At 40.3% G+C, this 23,763-nt stretch overlaps 1 protein-coding gene across 1 annotated transcript in view; it reads right to left on the reverse strand.

Moving 5' to 3' along the window:
- The window catches only part of LOC6650688 (titin homolog), a 36,602-nt gene extending 16,331 nt beyond the window's left edge, over window positions 1-20,271 (reverse strand). The window contains exons 1-2 of the mRNA XM_023179874.2: window positions 19,913-20,271; window positions 4,497-4,601 (exon numbers count right to left, since the gene is read on the reverse strand). Of these exons, the coding sequence (XP_023035642.1) occupies window positions 4,497-4,593 (97 nt within the window). The 5' untranslated portion in view covers window positions 4,594-4,601; window positions 19,913-20,271. The remainder of the gene's footprint in view (window positions 1-4,496; window positions 4,602-19,912) is intronic.
- Window positions 20,272-23,763: the final 3,492 nt, after the last annotated feature.

Genomic DNA, 23,763 nt, shown 5'->3' on the forward strand with positions numbered 1-23,763 from the left:
AGGGGGATAAAGAGAGAGAGAGAGAGAGAGAGAGAGAGAGAGAGAGAGAGAGTCAAGGCGTTAATGGGCAAATTGTGTAATTGTAATTGTTATTTTGTTTTCATTTTATTTGTGGGCTTCGGTTTTTGGTTTTTTTTCATTTTCGGGGGTTTTGATGTGGCTCTTTATGTGTACCGTTACATTTTAAATTGCCGACTGGTTAACCGAAAGCTTATTTACTCTTCTTAATGAAATTAGCCCCCGCCGACCTTGTCGCAGGAAGTTGAAAATTTAATGCTGATAAAAATCAAACCTATCTCTGCCTCTGACTTGTCTGAATTTCCGCCTCCAATTCTTGGGTTCACACGCCGCAGACTCGTTCTCTGCTAACCATTAAATTGGAGTTGAATCAAGTGCACCGCTTTGGCCCTAAATCCAAATGTATGTACACACACACATACAAATACACACATATATAAATGTATGTCTGTGTAGGTATCTTGTGGATCTATCCATGTCTGGTCATTGGCCTCGCCCCCACACTACAGTACAGAGTAAAAATTGGGCTTTTGCGTGGGTGAAATCAAAACAAATTAAGTGCCCCGCCATCTCTGGGGGCCTTTAAGCAATACAAAATGCCCCGCTTTACGAGTATCTCTCAAATTCATGGTCAATTTATCATATTATATGTCTATCTGTTGTAGATACATCTATCTGCCTGATCTTTCTCTCAGTTAAAGTCACAGACAGAGTCACACATTTTCAGATTTGGCCTCAAACAAAAAGCCGATTTTGACAAATTGATGTACATCTATGTACATCTAACAAGCGACTAGGAGGCCAATGCTGGTGGGCCCAGAGAGAAGTAAAGGAAAGGAAAGTCGTCGAACCGCTTAGCATAAAACGTTTATTTATGGCCAAAGAATGAAAGAAGGTGGAGGTAAACTTCACGGTCATGTGCTATGTGTTTTTGGGCGGCATCTAATTGTGTCACCCGTGGAAAGTTTTCTCCGCCTCATTGGCCAAAATCTGGCCAAAAAGGAACACAGATACGCAGTACGCCCAGTCTCACGTTTGATGGCGGTTTTTATTTTGGTGGCTTCGTGCGGGCTGCTTAACCCGCAAGTTCGTGATCTCTAACTTGCGTACTTGTTCTCTAAGTGGCTATGAAATTCCACAGTCACACACACACAGCGTCTTCGATAGCGTGGTCAGCGGACTTTGTCCAGTTTGTTTGCATACCACATACAATGTATGGATGGATGCTATGGGGATGGAATGGGATGGCCATCTCTACCCAGTTTTCAGTTCTGTGTCTATTTACATACGAAATATTTACGATCACCTGGCAGGAGACTACCAAACCCAAACCGTTGCCTATCAACACGAAGGCGATGGGGAATGGCGATGGGGAATGGCAACTGCTGCCTGATAAGCAAATCCGCCTTGCCACTTGACATTGAACCTGGCTCTGATGCCGATGTTGATGCCAAGATGATGTTGCTTCTGCTGCGGTTGCGACTGCTTCGCCTGCTGTTGGCTAAAAATGTTAATTATATGCGCGTGGCTAAGCTGATGACTGGCCAACATCAAATCTTGATTAACGCTGCTGCCTTTAAGTTCTGCCCAGGGCCTGTTGCCAGTGATGATGACGACGACGACGACGTTGAAGCTGATGCTGATGACATCAGCCAAGCCATGCAATTAATACCTAACAATAATGATGTGAGCCTGGCCAGAAAGTTCTTCTCCTCATCTGGCACGCACAACACTTTTAAGCCATCGATAGATGGTTAACTCTGTGTATGCCTCTGACTCGTCAGGCTGCTAATACAAGTTAATTAGGCACAGTCAGTCAGTCAGCCAAACAGTGAGTGAGTGAGTGAGTGAGTAGTGATCGTTACTTCCGCAAATTGCCAACAGGCGATTTATCTAACTATATGCCATATATGTATAAATATATGCGCAATAAACAAAAATATTGAACATCTCCACATTGCCCGACTAATGCTTTTGTAATTGGCTATAAATTAAGAAGCCTTAACCAAAAAAAAACAAAAACTGGAAATCAAGAAAACATAACACTTGTACGGCTCATCGAAATATAAACATATTAAGCTCAAAAGACCGAAGATCAAATTTAGATACTTTACACCTTCTTAGATTTCTCACAGTGTACATGTTGTTGCGTGTATTTAAGTATAAAATAAAATTTTTTAAGGAATCAAAGTTCACTGACTTAGCAGTGACTTCTACTTTGGCCAGTAGTAGCCCATAGTAGGTGTCAAACATTACAGAAATCCAGCCATGAAGGTAGAGAAACAGGTGATGCTGTTGATGTTCTTCTTGTTAAAGCAAAAACAAAAACAAAAACAAAAAAAAAGATGATATACCTATAATAAGCATGAGAAAATGGCAGAAACGAACTCATGCTCAAAAATTGATTGATGAAAACGCCCCATGAACAAAACAACAAAACAGCAAAAAAAATGAACATAAGCGAATCAAGAGGAAAGGCAAAAACCAGCTAAAAGTAGAAAAAGTGGCCAACACACGAATTGAAATTGACTTCTTCTTCTCTCTTATGTGTGTGTATGGCTTATAAAATAATGATAATGTCTTGTGGCTACCGACTTTTGGCTCCGTTGACCGACCTTGAGCTTGAAATAAGACTTGAACTCGTTTTGTTTTTCGGGGGGGGAGTAAAAGCAAGTGCAATTTAACTGTAAACTATTGGCACGATATCAAAAGAGTTGGCCATAATGCGATAGTGTACTTCATAGATAGTTTTTTAAATGGCTAAGCAAACAAATTCACATGGATTGTGATTTTGGGGGGTTGGGTGGGGGGGTAAGCTTTTGTTATGACGCAAAAGCCACTTGTTGTGAAGTAGATATCTCAACATGTTTCAATTTTGTTAGTAAATTTTTTTGTTTTTCGCCATATAGATATTAATCATGTCCAATATTTGCGTTATTGATTTATTACTAGCGGCTGTCAATAGACTTAGAGAGGAGAGGATGATGATGGTTCCTGCCAACTGTTGAGTCATGCCATCTCATACTTGATTTCTATATATACATACATACATATGTATATGTATGTAGTCTATAATGGAACAATTCAATTACCCAGAGCCAGCTGAGAAATACTTATGAGCCGAAGCCGAAGTTCATCAAACTCAAGTGGAGGAGCCCTCCTCACCTCCCCCTCTGCAGAAAAACACTCTCGCACACGCAGAGAGCAAGACTCACAGTTGGATATTGGTTTGGACATCCATTAGGCCGTTTTGTTGGCTTGTTAGTGTAACAGATTTGTGCCTGTATGTAATAATCAATAAATAGGTGAGAAAAACTGGCGGGGAACCTCCACTTCTGTCTCTCTCTCTCTCTCTCTTTCTGTCTCGGTCTCTGCCATTCACAAAAAAATTCTTCTTTTCAATTTTATTCGATTCGTTTTTTTTTTTCTTTTTTGGCCACATTTCCATACTCCATCTTGACTTTGGTTTGGTTTGGAGATGTGTTAATGAAAATTCCTAGAATCCAGAATGCAATCATTGAGCATGAAGTGCAGCCAAATGTGGGTCAACAAGGCAAGTCAGAACCGACTTTGAATCTGTCTGTATCTCTCTGACTGACAGACATACATATGTAGGTACATGGATTCCCCATCTCTACGACTATTGTCGCCCAACGTACACACATACATATGTAAGTCTGACTAAGCCAAATCAGTCACAGACCTAGGATGGAGGCAGAAGGCGGAGCTAGAGCCCAGGTATGCAGCTGTCGAAGCTGTTGCCCATTTATTGAAAGACCATTAAACAATGGTCCAAAAGCACATTGCCTCATTCTTTTGACCGATATACCGCAGCAGTATGGAAAATTGTTTAGTCTTTTTAGGTTTATTTGCTTTTGAAGTTTTGTTTAAACAAGTCGTTAAATTGTACACGCCCCAAAATACAGACCCCGTTAGGCCATATTCGCCTTTGTTAGATTGCCATAAGGGAAATGTGAAAGTTAACACATGCAGCTACAGATGCAACTAACTCTCCTCAGGCCGAAAGGTGGTGGTGGTGGGAGGGGGGAACCCCATAAAGATAGTGAATACCATTAGCACTCGTGGGTTTTAATTATGTTCAGGCTTTTGGCTTGTGCAGATGATTCAATTGGAACATTTGGACACCCTCTCATGGGTGCGGAACATTGTTCTTAATTGAATTTTGTGCCCCGAAACACTCAAATGCAACAGAATCGACCCCTGACCCCGGACAAGAGTCATTCGGACAGCTGTTGCCAGCTGATGGTAATTTGTCACAATGGCTTTAATTAGCAGCAGCAGCAACATTTTGGTGGTAAATACCCAAAATATTTAAACATGAGGTCAGTCATTTCTATTTATGGCAAAATAATCATCATTGATCCAATCTCAGGGCATATGTGAGAATTTTTCTTTTATATTCAAGATATATTTGGCCAGCTTAAACCTAATTTATGTTGACATAATAAACCACTTACCAGCTTGTGTTATTGGCATCAGTATCATGGCCATCAGGACTAGTGTCAGAGACACTAACTCCTCGAGTCCCAATGGACTCGAACGTTTTCTTGTCATCTTGGTTACTGCAAAAAGAAAAAAAACAAAGAGTTGGAGAATGAGAAATTGAAGTTATGTTTGGTACGTGATAAGTACTTAAATATAGTATGAGTATGTTTTTACCCTGAGCGCTCATTTAACCCTTAAATAACAATCAAATCGAGCCACAATATGTTTCTTAAACGACATCACTTCATTAAAAAAGCATGACATGGCGCATGCCGCCGTCATCTTTCTCATTCTCATTGTGTTTGGTTTCCATTCCATTCCTTTTACTTTCTTTTTTTGAGAACAAATTTTTGTGTTTTTTTTCAAAAGCAATTTACGTGCACAAACAGCAAGAGGAGAGCAAAAGAAATGGATGGGTGGGTGGGTGAGTTTGGTCTGTTGACATGTGAACCGTAGCCACCACCGTCACCGTCACCATCGCCAACAACCACTGAGCCGCACCCCTCCAAAATGATGTCCTGACTGGCCTGACTGGCTGTTTTTCTTCAATTGTTTGCGGAAATCACTTGTTTGCTGATTTGACAGATGTGCAATTTTCTCTGACATGCTCGCAGGGCTCAATTGTTGCTCTGGACTGAGGACTCAGGACCCGCAGACCTCACGCAAAGGTCAAAAATCCTTATACTATACACAAAAACCATTGGTAAAAGTTTCTCTGAAGTTTTGTCTCGCTGATTGAAAATGTCAGCAACACGCCCACGAAAAGAAAAACTTACATCCTGAATCGAGTCCTGGAGTCGAGGCGACGCAAGGCAATCGTTATAATTAGCAGCCACATATCAAATCCTAAGCGAAACCAAAGGTGCTCTCTATGGGTCTTATATACTCGCATATATACGTGGTATATATATGGTCGTAAATTGGCATACGTTTCATATTTTCATTTATTAGCCAAGTTTCGCTTTATTTCCCTTTTTTTTTTGTTGGTTTTATTTGCTTTATGGTCCTTTAATCAAGTCCCAAGAGATGCAACACGTGAGTGTAATGGCCAGACCATACTCATTGAGGGGTTGCTTACAACATTTTGGCAGGAGGTGGCGGCGGAGGCGGAGGTGGTGGTGGATGGGTGGGGCGGTGAGTGCGTAAGTTATACAATTTCATACATTTCAAAAAGCAATAAAATTTCTGGTCTTTCATACAGTGGGCTAAAACATGAATGGCATTCCACATAAAAACTCATTTTGCTTTAAAAATAAGTACATTTCCGATTGATATAGTGAAATTTATATGATATGTGATTATATTTAAACGAAAAAAGGGGAATGACAACCACTGTCTAATAAAATGGCATTCTGGTTAGCTCCTGAGTGTTGCTTTGTTGAATGGAAGACACATTTCTTACTTTCAGCTTTCCATCTTTGTCGAGTTGGGTGCTCCCTTCGTTTGAAATCTGAAATCTGAGTGGTTTCTGTTACACCTCCCGCTTCCCATATTAGCTGTTTCTCCTCCCCTCCTCTCCCCCCCCCATTCCATTGGCCCCCTTAGGCAACAGTGTCGTTTGTTCGCTAACGAAACAAGCAAATAAAAATCAGCTAATGCCCCCACCACATTCCTCCCCACCTTGCCCCATCTCTGTACACTGTGCTCATCATAAATGCGCGAAATGTGCTCATTAAAATGCAGCCAAATGGAGGAAGACCAAGGAGCCGCGCCTCGGGATCCCACAAATTGCATTGCATCGTGCTGTGGCAAGTAAGAACAAGCCGCCGCCTTGGTTATATAGTTGAAAGATTGCTCCGGCAAGATGCTGTAGCTGTTGTTGCAGATGCTGATGTTGATGCCGATTCGTAGTTGTGCGGCATGTTGATGACGAGTTGACATGACGAGCGACAATAACAATAATGATAATCTCATACAACGGCGATGATGATGATGATGATGATACTGACGGACTGGCTTCAACTGAAGCTAAATCTGAGGCTGATGCTGATGCTGATGGTCGTCTGTCCGTGAGTGACAACGGAAGCGACACAAACTGGCTATTAGTTGTTGGCCAAAATGGCACTTGTTCTAAAGCTATTAGCAACACACAAAACTACGCAAACAGCTAGCAACATGTTGCTGCCAACTGGCAACTTGTTGCGGTAATTATTCTCCTGTTTGTTGTAAGAGTAGATGCCAATGTTGTTGTTGTTGTTGTTGCTGTTGCTGTTGATGCTGCTGTTGTCGAGGCTAAATGGTAAACAATTTTTATTTCTTTTCAGTATTTGGGTTAAGACCAAATAAAGGGGTGGTCACCAACCAGCTGGCCAGTGTATGTTGCTCTCTGTATGTGTGCATGTGTGTGTGTGTGTGACACAAATTCAGATTGTGAATGAAACAGCCAAAACTTCTTCTTCTTCTATGGCTGCTAGCAACTGTTGACCATCAGTCGGTCACCATAATGGCCAAAATACGGCACAAAGAAATGTATATCGGTCATGGGAAATTTGCAAGATTTTTGGGGGAAAACCTCTCTCTGGCAAGGGCCAGGCATCTCCATCTCTATCTCCAACTCCAACTCCATTTCCATATCCATTCTCGTCTCTTTCCCATCTCATTGTCATACAACAATGCGTTATGATAAATGCATATAGGTCTATGTCCAAGCATGCGTGAAGAGCTGCTGACAGCAACAAAATGCAAATATTTGCAATGAACCGCCATGGTGGCCAGCTCCTCCTCATTCTCATTCTCCTTCTTGCTATTCTATTTCTCTGTGTTCATTTACCTACATACAGAAAGGGTAAGCACTGGACAGGCAACTGTTTTAGTTTGAAAAATTGCAAAGGCTGTGCCTGTTGTTGCTGCTGGCCCTGCCCCTTGTTGCACATATCCATAACGCATGCGTGTAGGTTGCACCGCCCCAAACCCAGCCCCTCCCCTACGAGCAAGTCACAATTGTGGGGCAGCTGCAACAGATGCAGCAGCTCTAATATAAATGTACGACAGAATGAGGGAGCAACAAAAAAAACAAAAAAAAAAAAAGAAGAAGGAAAATTTACATTTTTCCAAAAGGCAGTCGAGGCCTCCTCAATGGAGGGTGGGAAAATTTCACATGCTGCCTCCAACGGGCCAGCATTTTGACAGTCAAGGCACGAAGAAGAGATGCCCATAGTGGAGAAGGAACAGACAGGCAGACAGAGAGAGAAGATCTCAGCCTTCGTTAGCATATCAAAAGGTGTCTCTTGTCAGAGAGAGGGATAGCAGCTAGCTGTCTTATGTCGGCCCCAGTCGTGTCTCTGTCTCAGTTGCCTTCTTTCAAATTTGTACCATGACCCACAAATATACATTGTATCGACATCAGCTTTTGGCATCGACATCGGCATCAGTGCATCGGTCCATCGGTGCATCGTACGCATGGCAATCGTTGGAAACGACAGACAGTCTCGATGACCTAGGCGATCGATGGCAATTTGCTGCTGCTGTTGGAGCAGGAGATTTAATTGGATTCAGATTCAGGCCTGGTATCAAATTGACATTTAGCACACAACCAAACCAAACCAAACCAAAAGCGAACCAAACCCGATATCCATTCTCCATAAGTAGCCTTCTGTCTCTCTAGAAATGCCATTAGAATGCCAACGATGACCCTAACCTCATGCGTTGATCGAGCATAAGATGGTATACGGGAGAATCAGAATCTATTGGATTCTGTAGCCAATTTCGATATCACATTATGGCATTGCAATTTCTATTGTTTGTTGTTGTTCTTGCTATTTGGCGTTAATTTGGTTTTGTATTTCTTCAATTGCCACTGCCACACATTTAACGGTGCAGTGGCAGCAATTGCAAATTGCAATTGGTTGTTCTTTTTCTTTCTCTTTCTGTCTCTCTTTCTTTTTGGTTTTACAATTGGCAACCTTTCAGGCCTGGTTAGAGCACGTCATTCTCATAAATCTAACTGAGCCGCGGGGCCCTCACACGTGTGTGTGTATGGCTAACTAACGCCTTAGCCAACTCAAAATCCATCCATCCAGCTATCTATCGTGCATAGTTGTGGCCAATTGTTGGCTAAATTGTTGCGGCTTGAACCTGAAGATGGCTGAAGTTCAGGCAATTTGAAGTTGGCCTTAGGAATGTTCGACCTTGCAATTTGCAAAAGACCCATTCAGTAAGGTGATAACTACAAACCAGAGGCTAAATTATTGAGTTTTTGTAATCGAACTTGGCCAAATACAACATTGAAATTGACATGAATTTAGAAATTTATACACTTAGAATATAAGCCAAAAAATTCATCGAAATTTTCGGTTGATTTAATGTCTGACCTTGTAAGAAGCGGCGGCAACTTTATGATAATCATCATCAAGTGCCAGGAGGGGGGCCACTCCACTTACTTGAGCCAAATGTTGAAGGAGTTTGTTTGAAATTAATAAAGCTCAGGCAGCTGAGCCCCCAGCACGATTCGCCAGCCTAACGGTGCGCCAAATGTTAACTAGGCATTAAAAAAAAAAACTTCTTCTTCTTCTTTTTTGGACTACCGACTCTCTGAAACTGAGTCACTTGTCGGCGGCAATGCGGAAGCTGAGCTGCCCAGCACGACTCCAGCTACAGCTTCAGCTCCAGCTCCAACTTCATCTGCTACGCCAACGCTCACAACACCAAAACCCAAAAGAAACCAAGACCAAGTGCAACTTGACGGCAATTTGCCATGACTGTGGCTGTGCCTATGCTGGATGCAACTTGGCCAACCACTTGAACTGGATTAGTTGCCTGCCCGCTTTGATTTGTGACAAATCTTGATGATGCGGGCTACCGTGTGCTTGCCTCGCCTGCAGCATGCAATGCCATATATGTGGAAATGGATGTGCCTTGTGCTGGTGAGACTGACCCAACACCAGCAGCAAGAGCAAGAGCAGATCGTGAGCTGATTTTGTTTCAGCTTCCATTTTTTTCTCTATTGCTCTTTTGGCTTGCCACAAATTTCTCTTTTTCTTGGGGTCAAGTTTGTTACCAAGCCGAAGAAGAAGCAGAAGAAGAAGCGTTCTGATTTCACTCGTTGCAGCTGCATGCAACTAAGTTGCATTTTATTCTAGTTTTTCCAAAAAAAAAAAAAAAAAAAACAGCAACAACGACAACAAAACTGACTAATGAGCTTTTCAACTTTTTCTCCATTTTTTGTTTTCTTAATTAAAAATAGAAAATAACAGAAAACCTCACCCCTCCGCAATACAAATAGGATTTGGACTTTTCAACTTTTGGGGTCATTTTCAATTAGTTATTCTTTGTGGGTTCAAATTTTCTGCAAATCTTCAAGTATGTACATATGTACGTGATGATGAATTTGAAACACCCTGTGGGAGTAGTAATACCAATAAAAATCTATGCGAATAACCCCCCCAATTTTTGCAATCATTAACTTTTTTTTTGCGCCCACACGTGTCACTCGAACAATGTTATACAATGTTCAAGTCTGTTTTGCAAATTTCTGTGGCTATAAAACAAAAGGAGAAGACACAAAACATGAAATTCAAATCAAGTCTAAATTCAATACCCTTTCTAATAAAATCAATCAAAGTGAAAGAAGAAACCGTTAAAGGGTATGCAAAGTGTCTGATTGTCTATCAAATGAAACTGGTTCTCATTATGCTGGCAAACAAAATACCAAATAAAACGCAATTTGAATAGACCGACCAGGCCCATATACAGTTAGCCAATTCGTAAACGTTTCTCAAACTACGTGATTTGCGAGTAGAATTTTTTGAAAAGTGGATCAATGAGCTCGCTTTTTTTTTGGCCTGGCTACTACTTGATGGCCCCAGTCGTCAATTGAGTCTCATTAATATGATTACTCATGGCCATGTAATTTGCCAAAATATTTTATTGGGGATGCTAACCATGGTCTGGCATGGGAAATGCCCGGATCTGATAGCTAGCTAGCTACTACTACCATTATGCATATATGTCAGAGTTTGTGTGTGTGTGTGTGTGTTTGCTTATTTTGAGAGATATGATGTCATGGGATTCGGATTTAGCTTCTCTTTTGATTTCTGCAAGTCAGTGCCGTTTGTCAGATCGTCTTCAAATGTATTTGAAATTCTTCAATGACTCATTGGCCAGATAATTATACAAATGTCAGTTAGGCAAACAGGAACTAACTTTAAATTAATGCAACAAATTGTCCCCCAGGCAGCCGACATAGACCAGCCAGAACCAATGCGTACAAGTCTGGTCCTTGGTCAAGTCGTAGCCGACACTGCGGCTTCGAGGAATTCGCTTAACTTGGCCTGCTGCTGCTGCTGCTGCTGGTGCTGCCAGCAACCAGGAAATGCCAATCAATGAGGAATACATGCGTTTTGGCTAGAGAGTGAAAAAGAGATGGTGAGGGGGAGAGAGAGAGGGAGTCTTTGACTATGTCTATGCCATAACAAAACAAATAAATTAAAAAATTGCATTAAAATGTAGAAAATGAAAAACGTTGCCTTTTTCAGCTGATTTTAGGCCTGGGAGTAAGAGTAAGTCAGACGGGGTCGTTGCTGGAGTTGGAGACGGAGTCACTGGGCAGGGTTCTTAGCTGTGCTGTCAACTTGAAATCGCACGTTTTTCTACGCGCTACAAAGTCGCGTCGCCGATCGACAACCAGCCTATGGTAGTAAGTCGAAGGAGGAGCAGGAGCTGAAGAAGAAGAAGATGCCGAGGGTGGCAGCCCATGGCCCAGGCAACGAATGCCGCAAAATGTGCTAAAATATGCGCAAATAGCAGATAGGCCCGGCCTAGTCTAGCCTTTGCTTGGCCCTGGCTAGGCCGGGCATAGACTCAGAAAGTCATGCCACTCACACCATAGAGAACTCTAGTCACAGTCGTAGAAGTCGCCGCCACAATTCACCACCACCATCAGCAAGCACCGAGCAGCCGCTCATATGAGTGAGTGTTTTAAATCATGCTGCCTGCCAAAGTCATGATTCATATACCGTTAGTTGCTCATTTCCACACAAATAAATCCCAAAATCCGATGAAATCCAAGCCAACCCAATCGATGCCTGGCCGCCTGATTCCCACTTGAGAAACTATCGAACGGCGCCCAAGGCAGCATTAAATCAGATTCAGCCACCAAAGATTCACCAAAAACCACATCTCCTCCTAGGTGCTCGTCCTCGTCTTCATCTATCCTTACTAAAATCTCATCAGATCACAGGTGTGTGTGTGTGTGTGTGTGTGTGTGTGTTTGTCTATGCCCCAAGTTGATTGCATTAATCAAATGCCTAGATACTAATACTAGGTATGCTAGTACAGAGAACCTGCATAAAATACTTAATTATGCATAGACCATAGACATATTTCTTTTCATTGCACGGTTTATGAAATTTTTACACGTGCACGAAAGTAATTAAAATGATGTTCCATCATTAAGAGATGAACGTGAGATTTATAAAGTCAAGAAAGTATAAATACCCCTGTCCCCTCGCCCCAGCAGGGTTTACACGGCTTCTTGTCAAGACAAATTTCACTTTTATTTGGCCAAACAAGTTTACATTTTCTGTCTTTTTTTTTGGTTTTGTAAGCAAAGGAAAGTGTTCCTCAAAAAAAGAAAAAAAAAACACAAAAAACGAAAAATGATTCGTGTATAAATACTATAATAGGCACTCCAAAAGGGCCGTCGAATGGAAAGTGGTCAAGTTGGCCGTTTTAAGTTTAGTCTCAGCCACAAAGGGTAATGCCTTAAGTACTAAAACCCGAAAAAAGGGTTCTAGACCTAGAGGGGAAACCTTTCATTTAACGGTTAGACCGACAGTTGAACGCTGTTCATTGCACTTTACACTTTTGAAGTTTTATACTTAAAATTTGCTGCGCACTTCCGAGAATGTTTTTGGGGTAAAAACAAAAATGAAATTAAACAATATGAAATGAACATTATTACGCTGGCTCATCTCTCTCCCTCTTATGTGGTCTTTTTGGGGAGGTGGGGAGGGGTAATAAAAACCAGTTTTTTGTTTCTTTGTGACTATTAAAGATGTCGGGATTCTTAGAACCAAATAAGAGTTTCCGCATTATGACTACAATATCTCAATTTATGAGATGTACCTAGTATAAATAGTTGGCCATAATACCTCATTTAAGTAATATGCGAAATAAGCACCCAAAAAACAAAAAAAAAAAAATATAAAAACGACCGGATGAATCAGAAGTTTATATGTATAAAATGTGATGAGTAGAATGATGGATGAAATGCCAAAGCCAAGCAGCAGGAGCTAGAGCAAGGCCATTTTCGACAGAGGGTTGGCAAAAACGTAAAAATTACTTTGGCATATCAAAAAGGAATTTATTTTTGGAAAATTTTTCGTCTAATGTAATTTATTAGCGCCTGCAAATTGGCTTTAAATTTGATTTTGCCATACGAACGACCTCCCCCACTACCAAAAAAAAATAAATGCCTAGGTAATTGACATGGCCAACAAGGATGAGAGAGAGAGAGAGGAGGAGAGAATTTAAATTGACTTCTCGAAATATTTTCGACTGGCATTTCAGTTAGTTGGTATGTATATGTATGTATAATTTATGCAATGGCATTTAAAACATGAAACTTAACTTTGCCATCAATTTTTATTGGCCATCTGCCCAACTGTCGCTACATAGCGAGCTGTCCAATTGAAAATGGCAAAACATTTATATTGCATTTTCATCTCGAAATCAGATTAATGAATTCTCGGTTTGACTCAGTCTCGATTAAAGCTTAATTAAGCTTTAAGATTCGACATAAAGAGTTTGGGGGGGAGATGAAGAAAAAAACCAACATAGAACATAGAATGGAGTAGAGCACAAGGAAAAAGAAAACTCAGCTACATGAGCAGTAGATGGCTTGAATGGGGGAAGAGCACTTGAAGGCAATGAAGTCAAGTATGCAAACAATGCAAAAGCGTCGGAATTTCCACAAGGAAGATAAGATATGACAAGGATGCGTTTGGATGTCAGAGTGTGTTTGTGTGTGTTGTGTGTTTTTTTTGCTTCTGCACCTGTGTGTTTGTGATCTGGTGCAGACTTCAATAATGAACGCCCCGGCTATGGCTATGGCTATGGCTGTGGTCTTTGTCTATCGGAAAGGGCGGGGCGTCTGGGGGCGATGAAAGCTGTGCCACGCCACTTTTTATTACCTCATAAGGAACACAAAGCTGAAGCTGCGTCTACCAGTCAGTGTTTTGTGTCGAGTTGTTGTTTGTTGCAGATTGCAGGCATTTGAGCACAGGCACGCACTGTCACCCCTCCCCTCCCCACCCCTCACCTTCCTACCCAACCACTTTTGTCCCGTGCCAAATCACTTGCTTCCATTGCTTGTTTCATGCTGAATAAATTAGATGCAGAAAAAGTTCCCCGTGTCATGGACACATCATATACCCTTTGTCCCCCTTCGTTTCTTCTACAATTCTCCTGTTTACTTCTGCTTCTTTTTCGTCTTTATATCCCTTTTTGCTCTGTATGCGACTCAATTTGCTGACTTTTATTGTTTCAGCGCAAAACGAATGCACTGCTAAATTATTTATTTATGCAAATTGAAGCAGTTAAATCACAGCAGCAGCAGCAGCAACGACAAACGACAAAAAGTGCAGTCAGCAGCTACTCTGGTTGGCTAATTTATCATTGCATACTGTGGGGGGCACAAGTTTTTGATGTCTCAATTTACATACCTGCAAAAAAGACAAGAGAAATAAAGGGAATTGATTAAAAATACATATATCTATAGTGTATCTATATAACATAATTATGCAAAGTCATTAGTTGACTTTAATCGCTTAACAATCTGAATGAGAAAAGTTATACCATCTGAATGATAATAATCTAAAGTTAATCAATTGAAATCTACATGAAGAAAATGCTAAAAACCCCAGAGAGACCTTAAAAAAACTAACTCATGCCACCGAAAACAAGAGTCAAGTCCACGAATTTGGGTCAACAGACAACAAAAATTCAACAACAATTCAAGTTAAACGTGTGCCTCAAAAAAGAACAGAGACGGTTGGTTGGTGGGGGGAAGGGGGGCAATTCGAACACCCCCCAAGACGTCTCGATATAGGTCTATATAGTTATGCGGGCTAAAAACCATTCCAAATATTGCAATACTTTCATTCATTTTCAAATACTTTCGTTTTGAGTTCCCATCACATTTGATTAATTAACTTTTCTGAAAATTATTTTCTATGAAAAGTATATTTCTCTGGAAAAGAAGTAACTCTTTTTTTTAGAAATTTTAGGTTTCATTTTGGCTAACTAAATAGCAAAGTTATCTTTGGCAAAACATTTACATATGCTAATTGGAAATGAGCCCATTGGCCCTCTCACTGGTTAATAAGTATATACGTCATAAATGCGTTGTTGTTGCTGTTGTTGTATGCATAATATTTAATATGTGATTTTATTTAATTGAACTGATTTATGTACATATTTATCTGTTTCATTTTATTTAGCCAGTGACTAACCGAGGAGAAATTTACTTTTTCAAACAATCAACAAAACTGGTTGCTAATTTAATTTGATTCTTTGTGTATATTTTGCTCTGTTTTTTTTTTTTTTTATTTGGAACAATTGACTTTGAGATTTATTAACGGATACATGTATGAGTACACCCCTTAACATTATAGCAAAGCAATCCATTAACTTGGCGTGTCCTAAGCTAAGTTATTTAGTTAGTTAGTGAAATTTACAATTCTACATATATTCATACATAACTGTAGTTATTTTATATTTATTATTTGCCATACAATGGAAATTAATTTCATTCACGAATCGTCGAGATATTGTTTCGTTATTTTTTGGTTCTTTTTTTCTGACCAATTTCTTTTAGTTATTTAGCTCAAGAGATGGCCAAATGCCAGAGGCATCGAATGAACGCTTTTCGCGTATTTTCTCACAAAAGAATTTCTCATTTGAAGTTTGGTTTTTTTTTGGCTGATCTTTGTTCCGATTGGCGATAGAATCGATAGATGGCCAAACACGTTTGGAAAGATTGAATTTGTTTGCCATTATGACTGGAGGGCAATTGCAGATGATGGCTGAATGGGCTAACTGACTGACTGACTGGTTGGCTGGTTGACTGGTTGACTGGCTGACGATTGGAATTAATTTATGGGCTTTGGTGAGTTTTGGTATCCGAGACACCGTTGCTTTAATTGTGCTAGCCTTATAACTGTTTCGAACTATTCGAACCCGTTTCGTTTGGACCACATTAGTTGTTCGCTGTTAGCTTGGCTTGGCTTGTGTGTGTTTCTGTGTTTCTGTTTTTTTGGTCAAATCATATAAAATTACACTAAACAAACAGAAATTGCTGGTACCTTGACCGAATTGACGCATTAAATTGCATTATTGCCTTTTGACTATTGATATTGGCCTTATTGGTCATTATATGCGCTCATTTAAGTCAAATCAAAACGTATTATAAACTTCCTTTAAGTGGAGTGCTCGAACCACTTTAATGGTCTATGATAAAATTATGGCACCATTTGGCTAAACCGCCCTGCCATTCCTTGCGGGCCTCGTAAAATGCATTTTATGCCAAATGACTATCATTGCATTAACACTTTTTCGGGGGGGTTGCTGGCCAAATTGAAATGCCATTAACAGGCACTTGAGATAAAATGCGAATGCATTTTTAAACTGATAATATACATTACGACCCATCTTTCTCATCTGACTCATTAATGGCCTAGGCAATAAAATCTGTGTCGTTGGCCCATTAGATGATTGGCTTGATTTTGCACACTTTTTCTTTCTATTGGCCATTCGACACTTTCTTTGGCTATTGAACTCAAAAGGCATCAGCACAGCCAGCAAACCAGATCGCTGCCCCGAAACACCAGCAGCAACAGCAACAGCAGCAACAAAAACCAAAGACAACCACAATTTGGGTTGGAGAAATTTTTCGCGCCCCGCGACACACTTAGCCTTAGCCAATGCCATGGCATGAAGTAGAGTCTTGTTTTTCTGTGGCATGTTCCATGGGTTCTAGACCAAGTTTTAACCTTGGCTTCGGTTGGGCGTAATGCGAGAGGCAAGTGTCGCCGCTTAGTCGTAATGTGCTTAGTTGCGCTTACTTTCTTTGCCTCTCCAATACAAACAAAAGCAACAACAATGCTAATGCTACACATAAACCGATTTACTCAATTAAACATAAAAATCACACACAAAATACAAAAAAAAAGAAACGCCTTTTGCTAGATTTTGCTTTTGCTTCAAGTGTCTTTGCATTGTGTGGGTGCCGAAAAAGCCAAATCATTTTTTTTTCCAAAATGTCCAAGGTAAGTAAATAAAAATCAACAAGAAAAAAGTAAAAACACAAAAGCTGGAAACGTCACAAATGAATTATTTTGGCATCTTATCGCCAAAAAAAAAAATTTTGAACGCTTGAACATGCATTTGCTGCCACTATCTGTATCTAATAGATATCAACTATTTATAGCTCCACCACAAAAACATTTGCCGATCAAGGAAAAGCCAAACAGAAGGTTCCCCCATGAAAGTTGCCTGATCTTTGGCCATATGGTTTTATCTCATGCCACCTCATTTTAGTCAATTATCGTAGCATATCATTTGCATAATGGTCGTCTAATAATATATATAAAATGTATCTTTTCTAACGGAAGAACCCCACCAACAATGAGACATTTAGCTTGGCCAGCCCATAATTATGTAATCTGTCAGAGGTTCTCAATGGCAGGTTAGGCTTATAGGGTTCCTTTCTGGGTGCTGATGTCAGAACCCAGATCGCAGTCACCCAGCTACCGCTTAGATGGTGCCCGCATCATCATAACTTAAAATAGTCGCAGCCAATTAAATATTTTAAAGAATTCTTTTCTTGTCTTCTTTCTTTTTCTTTATTTTTGCGCATAACATAAGGCACATTCGTATGTGGAGAAAGAGAGGTAGAGGTAAATTTATACTTCTTCTTTTCTTTCTTTCTAAAAACATGAAAATTAACATGAAATTAACATAATGTACAATTAAAAACGAAAAAAAAAAAACCAACATCAAAACGATAGAGAGAAAGAAACCCAGCATATCATTGTTCTAACTGCTGCTGTTGGCCTGGCCTTGTTGATTGCAGCCGCCTTTTAATTGTTATGATAATTTTGTTTTATGTTGGTTTTGCCAAAAATAAAAGAGAAGCCAAGAAAGAAAAGGAAACCAAGTGCGTTACTGAAAGGCATAAAATTAAAGCTGATCACACACACACAACTCAAATACACACTCTATAGAATGACCATTAAAGATAATAAATAATTCAGCCTTGGCCAACAAAACGACATACCGAAATGAATCAATTTCGTATAGAAAGTTCCTGAAATTCAGATCTAACTTCATCAACATTATGCTGTGGCTAGCACGTGTTAAGCATACGCCATGTTATCTTAAAGCCCCATAAGGGCCACATAACTAACATGTACTCTCTCACACACACACACACACACAACAGACACATATCTGTAAAGGGGCAAGTGATAAACGAAAACTGCCAAGCAAACTGTCGAAACTTGTGAGAATCTTTTAGCCCAGATGAAGTTCCAAACAAAGTTTTACCTCTGCTGCTTGCCAGTGCGGATGTAAGCATAGTTAAGGCAAATTGTACTTAGCTTTAATTCGTTTTGTATTCAATCTCTTACCGCAGTAACCGCAATGCTTTAAAGTGCTTTAAGTCGAAACGTTTATGGCGATTATTGACATTGCCAAAGCCAGAAAGAAGTCAAAGACATTTCGAGAATTTTTAATTAAATTGCTGCAGCAGATGTGTGCAAAATAAGAAAAAAAAATAGAAAAAGAAATGCTGAAACCACAAAATCTATCTATCCAAAAAAATATTGTGGTATGGGGGGACAACTAGATTCTGTATCCTATTTCCTATTTCCGATTTTCGTATTTGCCATGTTTCCTATGTATATGTGTGTGTGTGTTGGCTCATCAATAAATCTGTATGGCCAGTGGCGCCCATGGCAGACAAATTCTGTCAAAAATTTGTTGGGTATCCCTTGGTTTTTTTTGGGGGGTGGTGTCTATAAATCACACACACTATTTTTGTGTCTGCCAGGAGAGAACCAAAGGGACACCTGCTGCTGGCCAGTGGCCCTGACCATGATTGTCCTTTCTCTTTCTCCCAGATTCATCCTGGCTAGCTGCCAATGAAATCACTGGCAAACCAAATAACACTCAAAGTCATTTTAGGTTTGGTAATATTTGCCAGGCAGACCATGGACTGGAGTTTTGGAAGGGAGGGAGGAATATGTGGCCACATATTGCAGCTTTTATTTGCATTTTTTATTGGCTCACCCGACACACACACACAGAATCAGGGGGGAATGCCATAAGGCAGTTGTAACTACTATAAATATATCGTTTTGGCCTTTTATTTCATCTGGCAACTATTTCTATAGTCCTGCAAAAGTTTGTATTATTTATGACAAACTAAAAGCTTTTACATGCAAGGAATTTTAGTTTTTTTACGAGTCTGGCAAATGTCGGCAACGCTTTAAAAGGTCCACACACACACACACACACACAGGCACAGGCAAAGAGGGTGAACAAGGTGGTCGTAAGTTCTAATTAGTTAGTAGTAGGCAAACAGCCTCCTAGGACTCCAGACTGGCCTGCCTTACCGTACATAAATTCCAAATGCATGGAAAAACTATTTTCCGCCAGACTCAAGCCCAAAGGCTAAAGACGGTTGCGAGGGGACAGGAAGGTTTAGTTGTGCAACCGTTAAGTCAGCCAGTTGTAAATGAATGAATGAATGAATCGTTGCAATTTGCACCAACAACCATCGAGCCGAAGCTTCTTTGTTGCTTTTTTCCATTTTTCTTTTTTACTTTTCATGAATGAATAAATTTGCGACCGTTTTAACGGCCCGTTAACTTTTTGGCTTATTTATTTTAAATTAATTTTTTTTGCAGTTATTGCCAGCCATTAAGATTAAAGAGTATGGTGAAAATTAATTGAAATATACCAGACGTGCGATTACTAAATTAAAATCGGGTCTGGTTTTCTCTAACCTTACAAAGACTTGACTTCAAACAGTTTACTTAGAGGGCGGGGGGTTCGGGAGGGTTTTGGAATGGAAAAACTTGTTAAGGAAATGTATAATATTTCTAGAATCAAGTTTAAGCCATTGCGCAATAACTGGCCCAAGTTTACATTGCAAATCAATAAATTGCTTATCGGTTTTTTTCTTTTTACAAAATTGGTTTTCATCTATTAACTTAGTCAAGGGAATAACCAAAATCATTTATTTAAATTTTGAATTTAGGGAAATTTTATATTCTTTTTTCAAAGATTAAATTTATTAGACTAATGAAAATATTTTGGAAAACTCTCATTTACTTTTCTCATTCAGGATATTTTATCTTTATTTATTTATTTTTTTATAACTCACCTTTTTCACTTAAGTAACCGCACAAATGAAAGATTATTATTATCGTTTGGAATTCTTTGAAATTCCTGTATTTGCACTTTGATTTTTTTTCGTCCACACGTTTAGCAGTCCTTTGCTTTTTAGCACAATATATTTTGATCCTTTAATATATTTTTTTTTATATATTTTTTTTCCACGCACAAAATTTGATTTGATATTAAATGTTGCTTTTTAAACTTTCGGTTCATTTATAATTCACAACAAAAATTGGCATTAGAAATAATCCACACTGTGTTAAAAATGGTTCGTTAGCTTCGAAGAAATGCTAAGAAATTTCAAAAGAAGCTCAATATGTTGCTGATGGCTGTTGCTGTTGCTGTATAGCTGATGTTGCTGGTGTTTTCTGCTGCTGTTGCTGATGGCTGTTGCTGCTGGTGTGGCAAGACCAACTTAAGTTCTGTTGGCCCGTTGTTCCTCGGCTGGTTGGCACCACCAAGATACAACCGCTTCATAAAATTCAAAGAGACTCGGACCCAATAGCTTCTCAGCGCTTATTTATATAGCCTACGTCGAGCGGCGATTTGGAGAAAATCAAACGAACAAACAGCAACAGAGCAGAGCAGAGCAGAACAGCGCAGCGCAGCGCAGAGAGTGGCGGCAGCGGCAGCAGCAACGCGACAGCGACTGAGAGCGCCAAAGAACTTCACACATACGCACAACACGTGAACCGCAGACACACACACAGATACACACTCACATACAGTCACGCTCACACGTTCGCGCAAACACAGACAGACAAAGCAAACACACTCAAATGCTCAGTTGCTCATCATTTGGATCTCGCTATGCTGCCGCTGGTTCTGCCAACAGCAACACCAGCAACTAAGCTGCGACGCTGGCGTCAACGTTGACTTTGACGTCAATGGCAACTGCGCTGCATTCAATGAGTAAGCGCTGGCATTTTCAATGCATTGCAAGAATTCCCCAAGCTTAAAAACTGAAATTTCGCAGAAGCAATAGCAAGTTGGCATGTCCCCCTAACACACACACACACACGCAAACACTCACACACACATACACACATTGGGAGCAGCGACGCGTCGCTTTGGCGAGAGAAGAGCGCAAGCCGGCAACTGAGACGCGACCGAGACGCTAACTGAGACCATGTAACCAACTCGACTTTGGCCAACTCAACAAGCAACACTCTCACAATCGGCCTCAACTCTCTTTGGCCAATGTTCGTTTATGTTGGCAGAGACATCGGCAAGTTCTTGGTCTTGGTCTTGGCCATGGCCACAAAGAAGAAAATCATTCGGCTCGCATTGATGCTGCTGCTGCTGCTGATGTTGCTGCTGCTGCTGTTGCTATTGCTGATGAGGATGATGATGATGATGATGAGGATAGAAATGATGATGATGCTGCAGCATCTTCTTGTGGCCACAAGTCATAGTCAAAGTCAGAGTCAGAGTCAGTCAGTCAGTTGGCCATCGAGCGGCGCTTTGCGGTTTCTATTTCAGCTGTTGAAGTTGCTTCTGCGGCTCATGTTGCTGTTGCTGTTGCTGTTGCTCTCAACAATGTTTTCGTGTACAGGTGTTGGAACAGCGCCGCTTCTAATTAAACAAAGCTAGTTGTTTCTGACTCCAAGACTCGCACACGCACTTGACTACAACATCAGCAGCAGCAGCAGCAACAAAAACAAAAACAATGACGAACAACTACGTTGGCTGGTACCGATGATGATGAGGATGATGATGATGATGATGGTGATAATGATGATGATGACAAATAAGGCATAAAGATGGTCAACCGGTTTAAGCCATTTCCAGCATTTGGGATTTTTTTTTGCCCCAAGTGTACCCACAATATTGTGTATTGTGCGTGTGATTATTGACCTTTTCTTCCTCCTTTTGCCACCTTAGTTTACCATCAAATCGGTTGGTCGTCGTTAATTGTTTGCAAAAAATTCTTTTGTTTGATTTAATTAATTATTTAATTACGCTTGAAGTTGGCAATTTCGCACTTGGATTGAATAGAAGTTGCGCGCGCGCTCTCCTCACTCACTCACTCACTCACTCACTCACTGTCTCACTCACTCACACTTTGACTTTGGGCAACATCAGACAACAAGACGTGGACTAGTCGATTTCGATTCGAAGAGCTCTCTGGGCCAGCACGTCCATTGCACGATACGCACGTTTCGCTAATGAACTGAACATTTCCGCTTTGCCGGCATCCTTTGGACCGTTTTTGGCTTGCTTCTTGGATGAATGTGTCGTTCCTTTCAGTTTCAGCATCGGCTTTGGTTGCCTTGTGGCTCGTTGCCAAGTTGCCAAGTTGCTGGTTGCCAGTTGCTGGTGGATGCTGCAAATGCGCCGGCGCGTGTCAAACATTTGAGCGTGAAATTTGTCGCATTGCCATTAAATAAAAGCAAAGAGCAAAGCAAAAACAAAAACCCACCCGCACAATCATCTACCCACAACCTAGCCTAGCATCATTCCAAACTCTTTTGAGCCCGAATCCCAATCCCAGCAATTGCCGGCTACGTGTTGCCGGCATTTGTCGCTTGTCGTTCTTGTTTTCTGATTGTGTGTGTGTGTGCTTTTCTTTTTTTGTTGTTCTGTATTTCTGTTCCTGACTCCGACTACGTCTCCGTCTCCGTTGTTTCCATTCTCCGACTCTGGTCACTGGTCTTTGCTGGTTGCTAGTTGCTCGTTGTCATGAAATATTTTTGGCATTTTCGCTTTATACGTGCAAATTTTATGGCAACAATTGGTGCGAAATGCCGGACATGCAAAGAGAGCATTGAATGGAATGACAGCAGCAACAGCAGCAGCAGCAGCAACAAAATCGCTTGCCAGGAGCAGGACCAGAAGCCAAAAACTTTCTGCCATTGTGTGGGAGTTTTTCGTTTTCTTTTTCTTTTTTTTTTTTTTGGGTGGTTAACTGGTTGGTCGCTCGGTTAGTGTCAGAGTTGCTGTTAGTTGAATTGAGTTGCCGGGCTTCTATTTCTAACATTTATTGTACAGGGTGCAATTTGTGGAAAGCTGCCAAAGAAACTATAAGACAAAACTTACTCAACGGCAAAGATATGTTCCCTGAACCATATGAGAATAAAGGTTGTTTTTTTTTTCGTTGCCAATTCCCACTTTTGTGGTTGATAATTAAATGCAATCAGAATTTCCAGACTGCGACACTTGTATGAAGTGTGATTCATGTAAATTCTCTCTACATATAGAGAATCTTGTTTTGAATCATTTGGAACTTCTCTGGAAACATTAAGATTAAAACCAAAAACAATTTTATGCAATATAAATGGAAATTAAGTTGACTGTTAAATTTTGTTCTGTCTAGGATTCTTTTGGCTTTATGAAAATTTTATCTAATACTTATTCTCCATCTACAAATCTTTCTAGGAGTTTAATTAAATCATCTTTAAGTGGCTTACTTTTTTAAACTAGTTCAATATCAAGGTGAAATAAAAAACCTTAACTAAACTTATTTGGTTATAGTGCCCAGCTGGAGTTGTATTTTTGTTGGCTTAACATTGAAATATGTTCATTCATTCAATTTAGCTACATATTTAGAATAATAGAACGTTTTATTAAATGCCAAGGTAGTAAATTTATTTAATTTATTAGTTTCTTGTTTTAACATCTCTTACAACTACTCTGATCATTTTCGCTATACTTCACCCTGTTTCAACTAAAATAATATTGGACGAAATCTTGAACCACATTCACATCCATTGCGGACGAACCGAAAACTGACCAGCAAACTAAGTGCCATCCATCAGGGTCCAAGAGCAGGCCAAGAGCAAAGGCAGAAACCAGGACAACAAGGCAAAACGCTTGACTAAATAAATAGCCAGCGAC

The sequence above is a fragment of the Drosophila willistoni genome, chromosome 3R (assembly GCF_018902025.1).
Source record: "Drosophila willistoni isolate 14030-0811.24 chromosome 3R, UCI_dwil_1.1, whole genome shotgun sequence".
NCBI classification, from domain to species: Eukaryota; Metazoa; Arthropoda; class Insecta; order Diptera; family Drosophilidae; genus Drosophila; species Drosophila willistoni.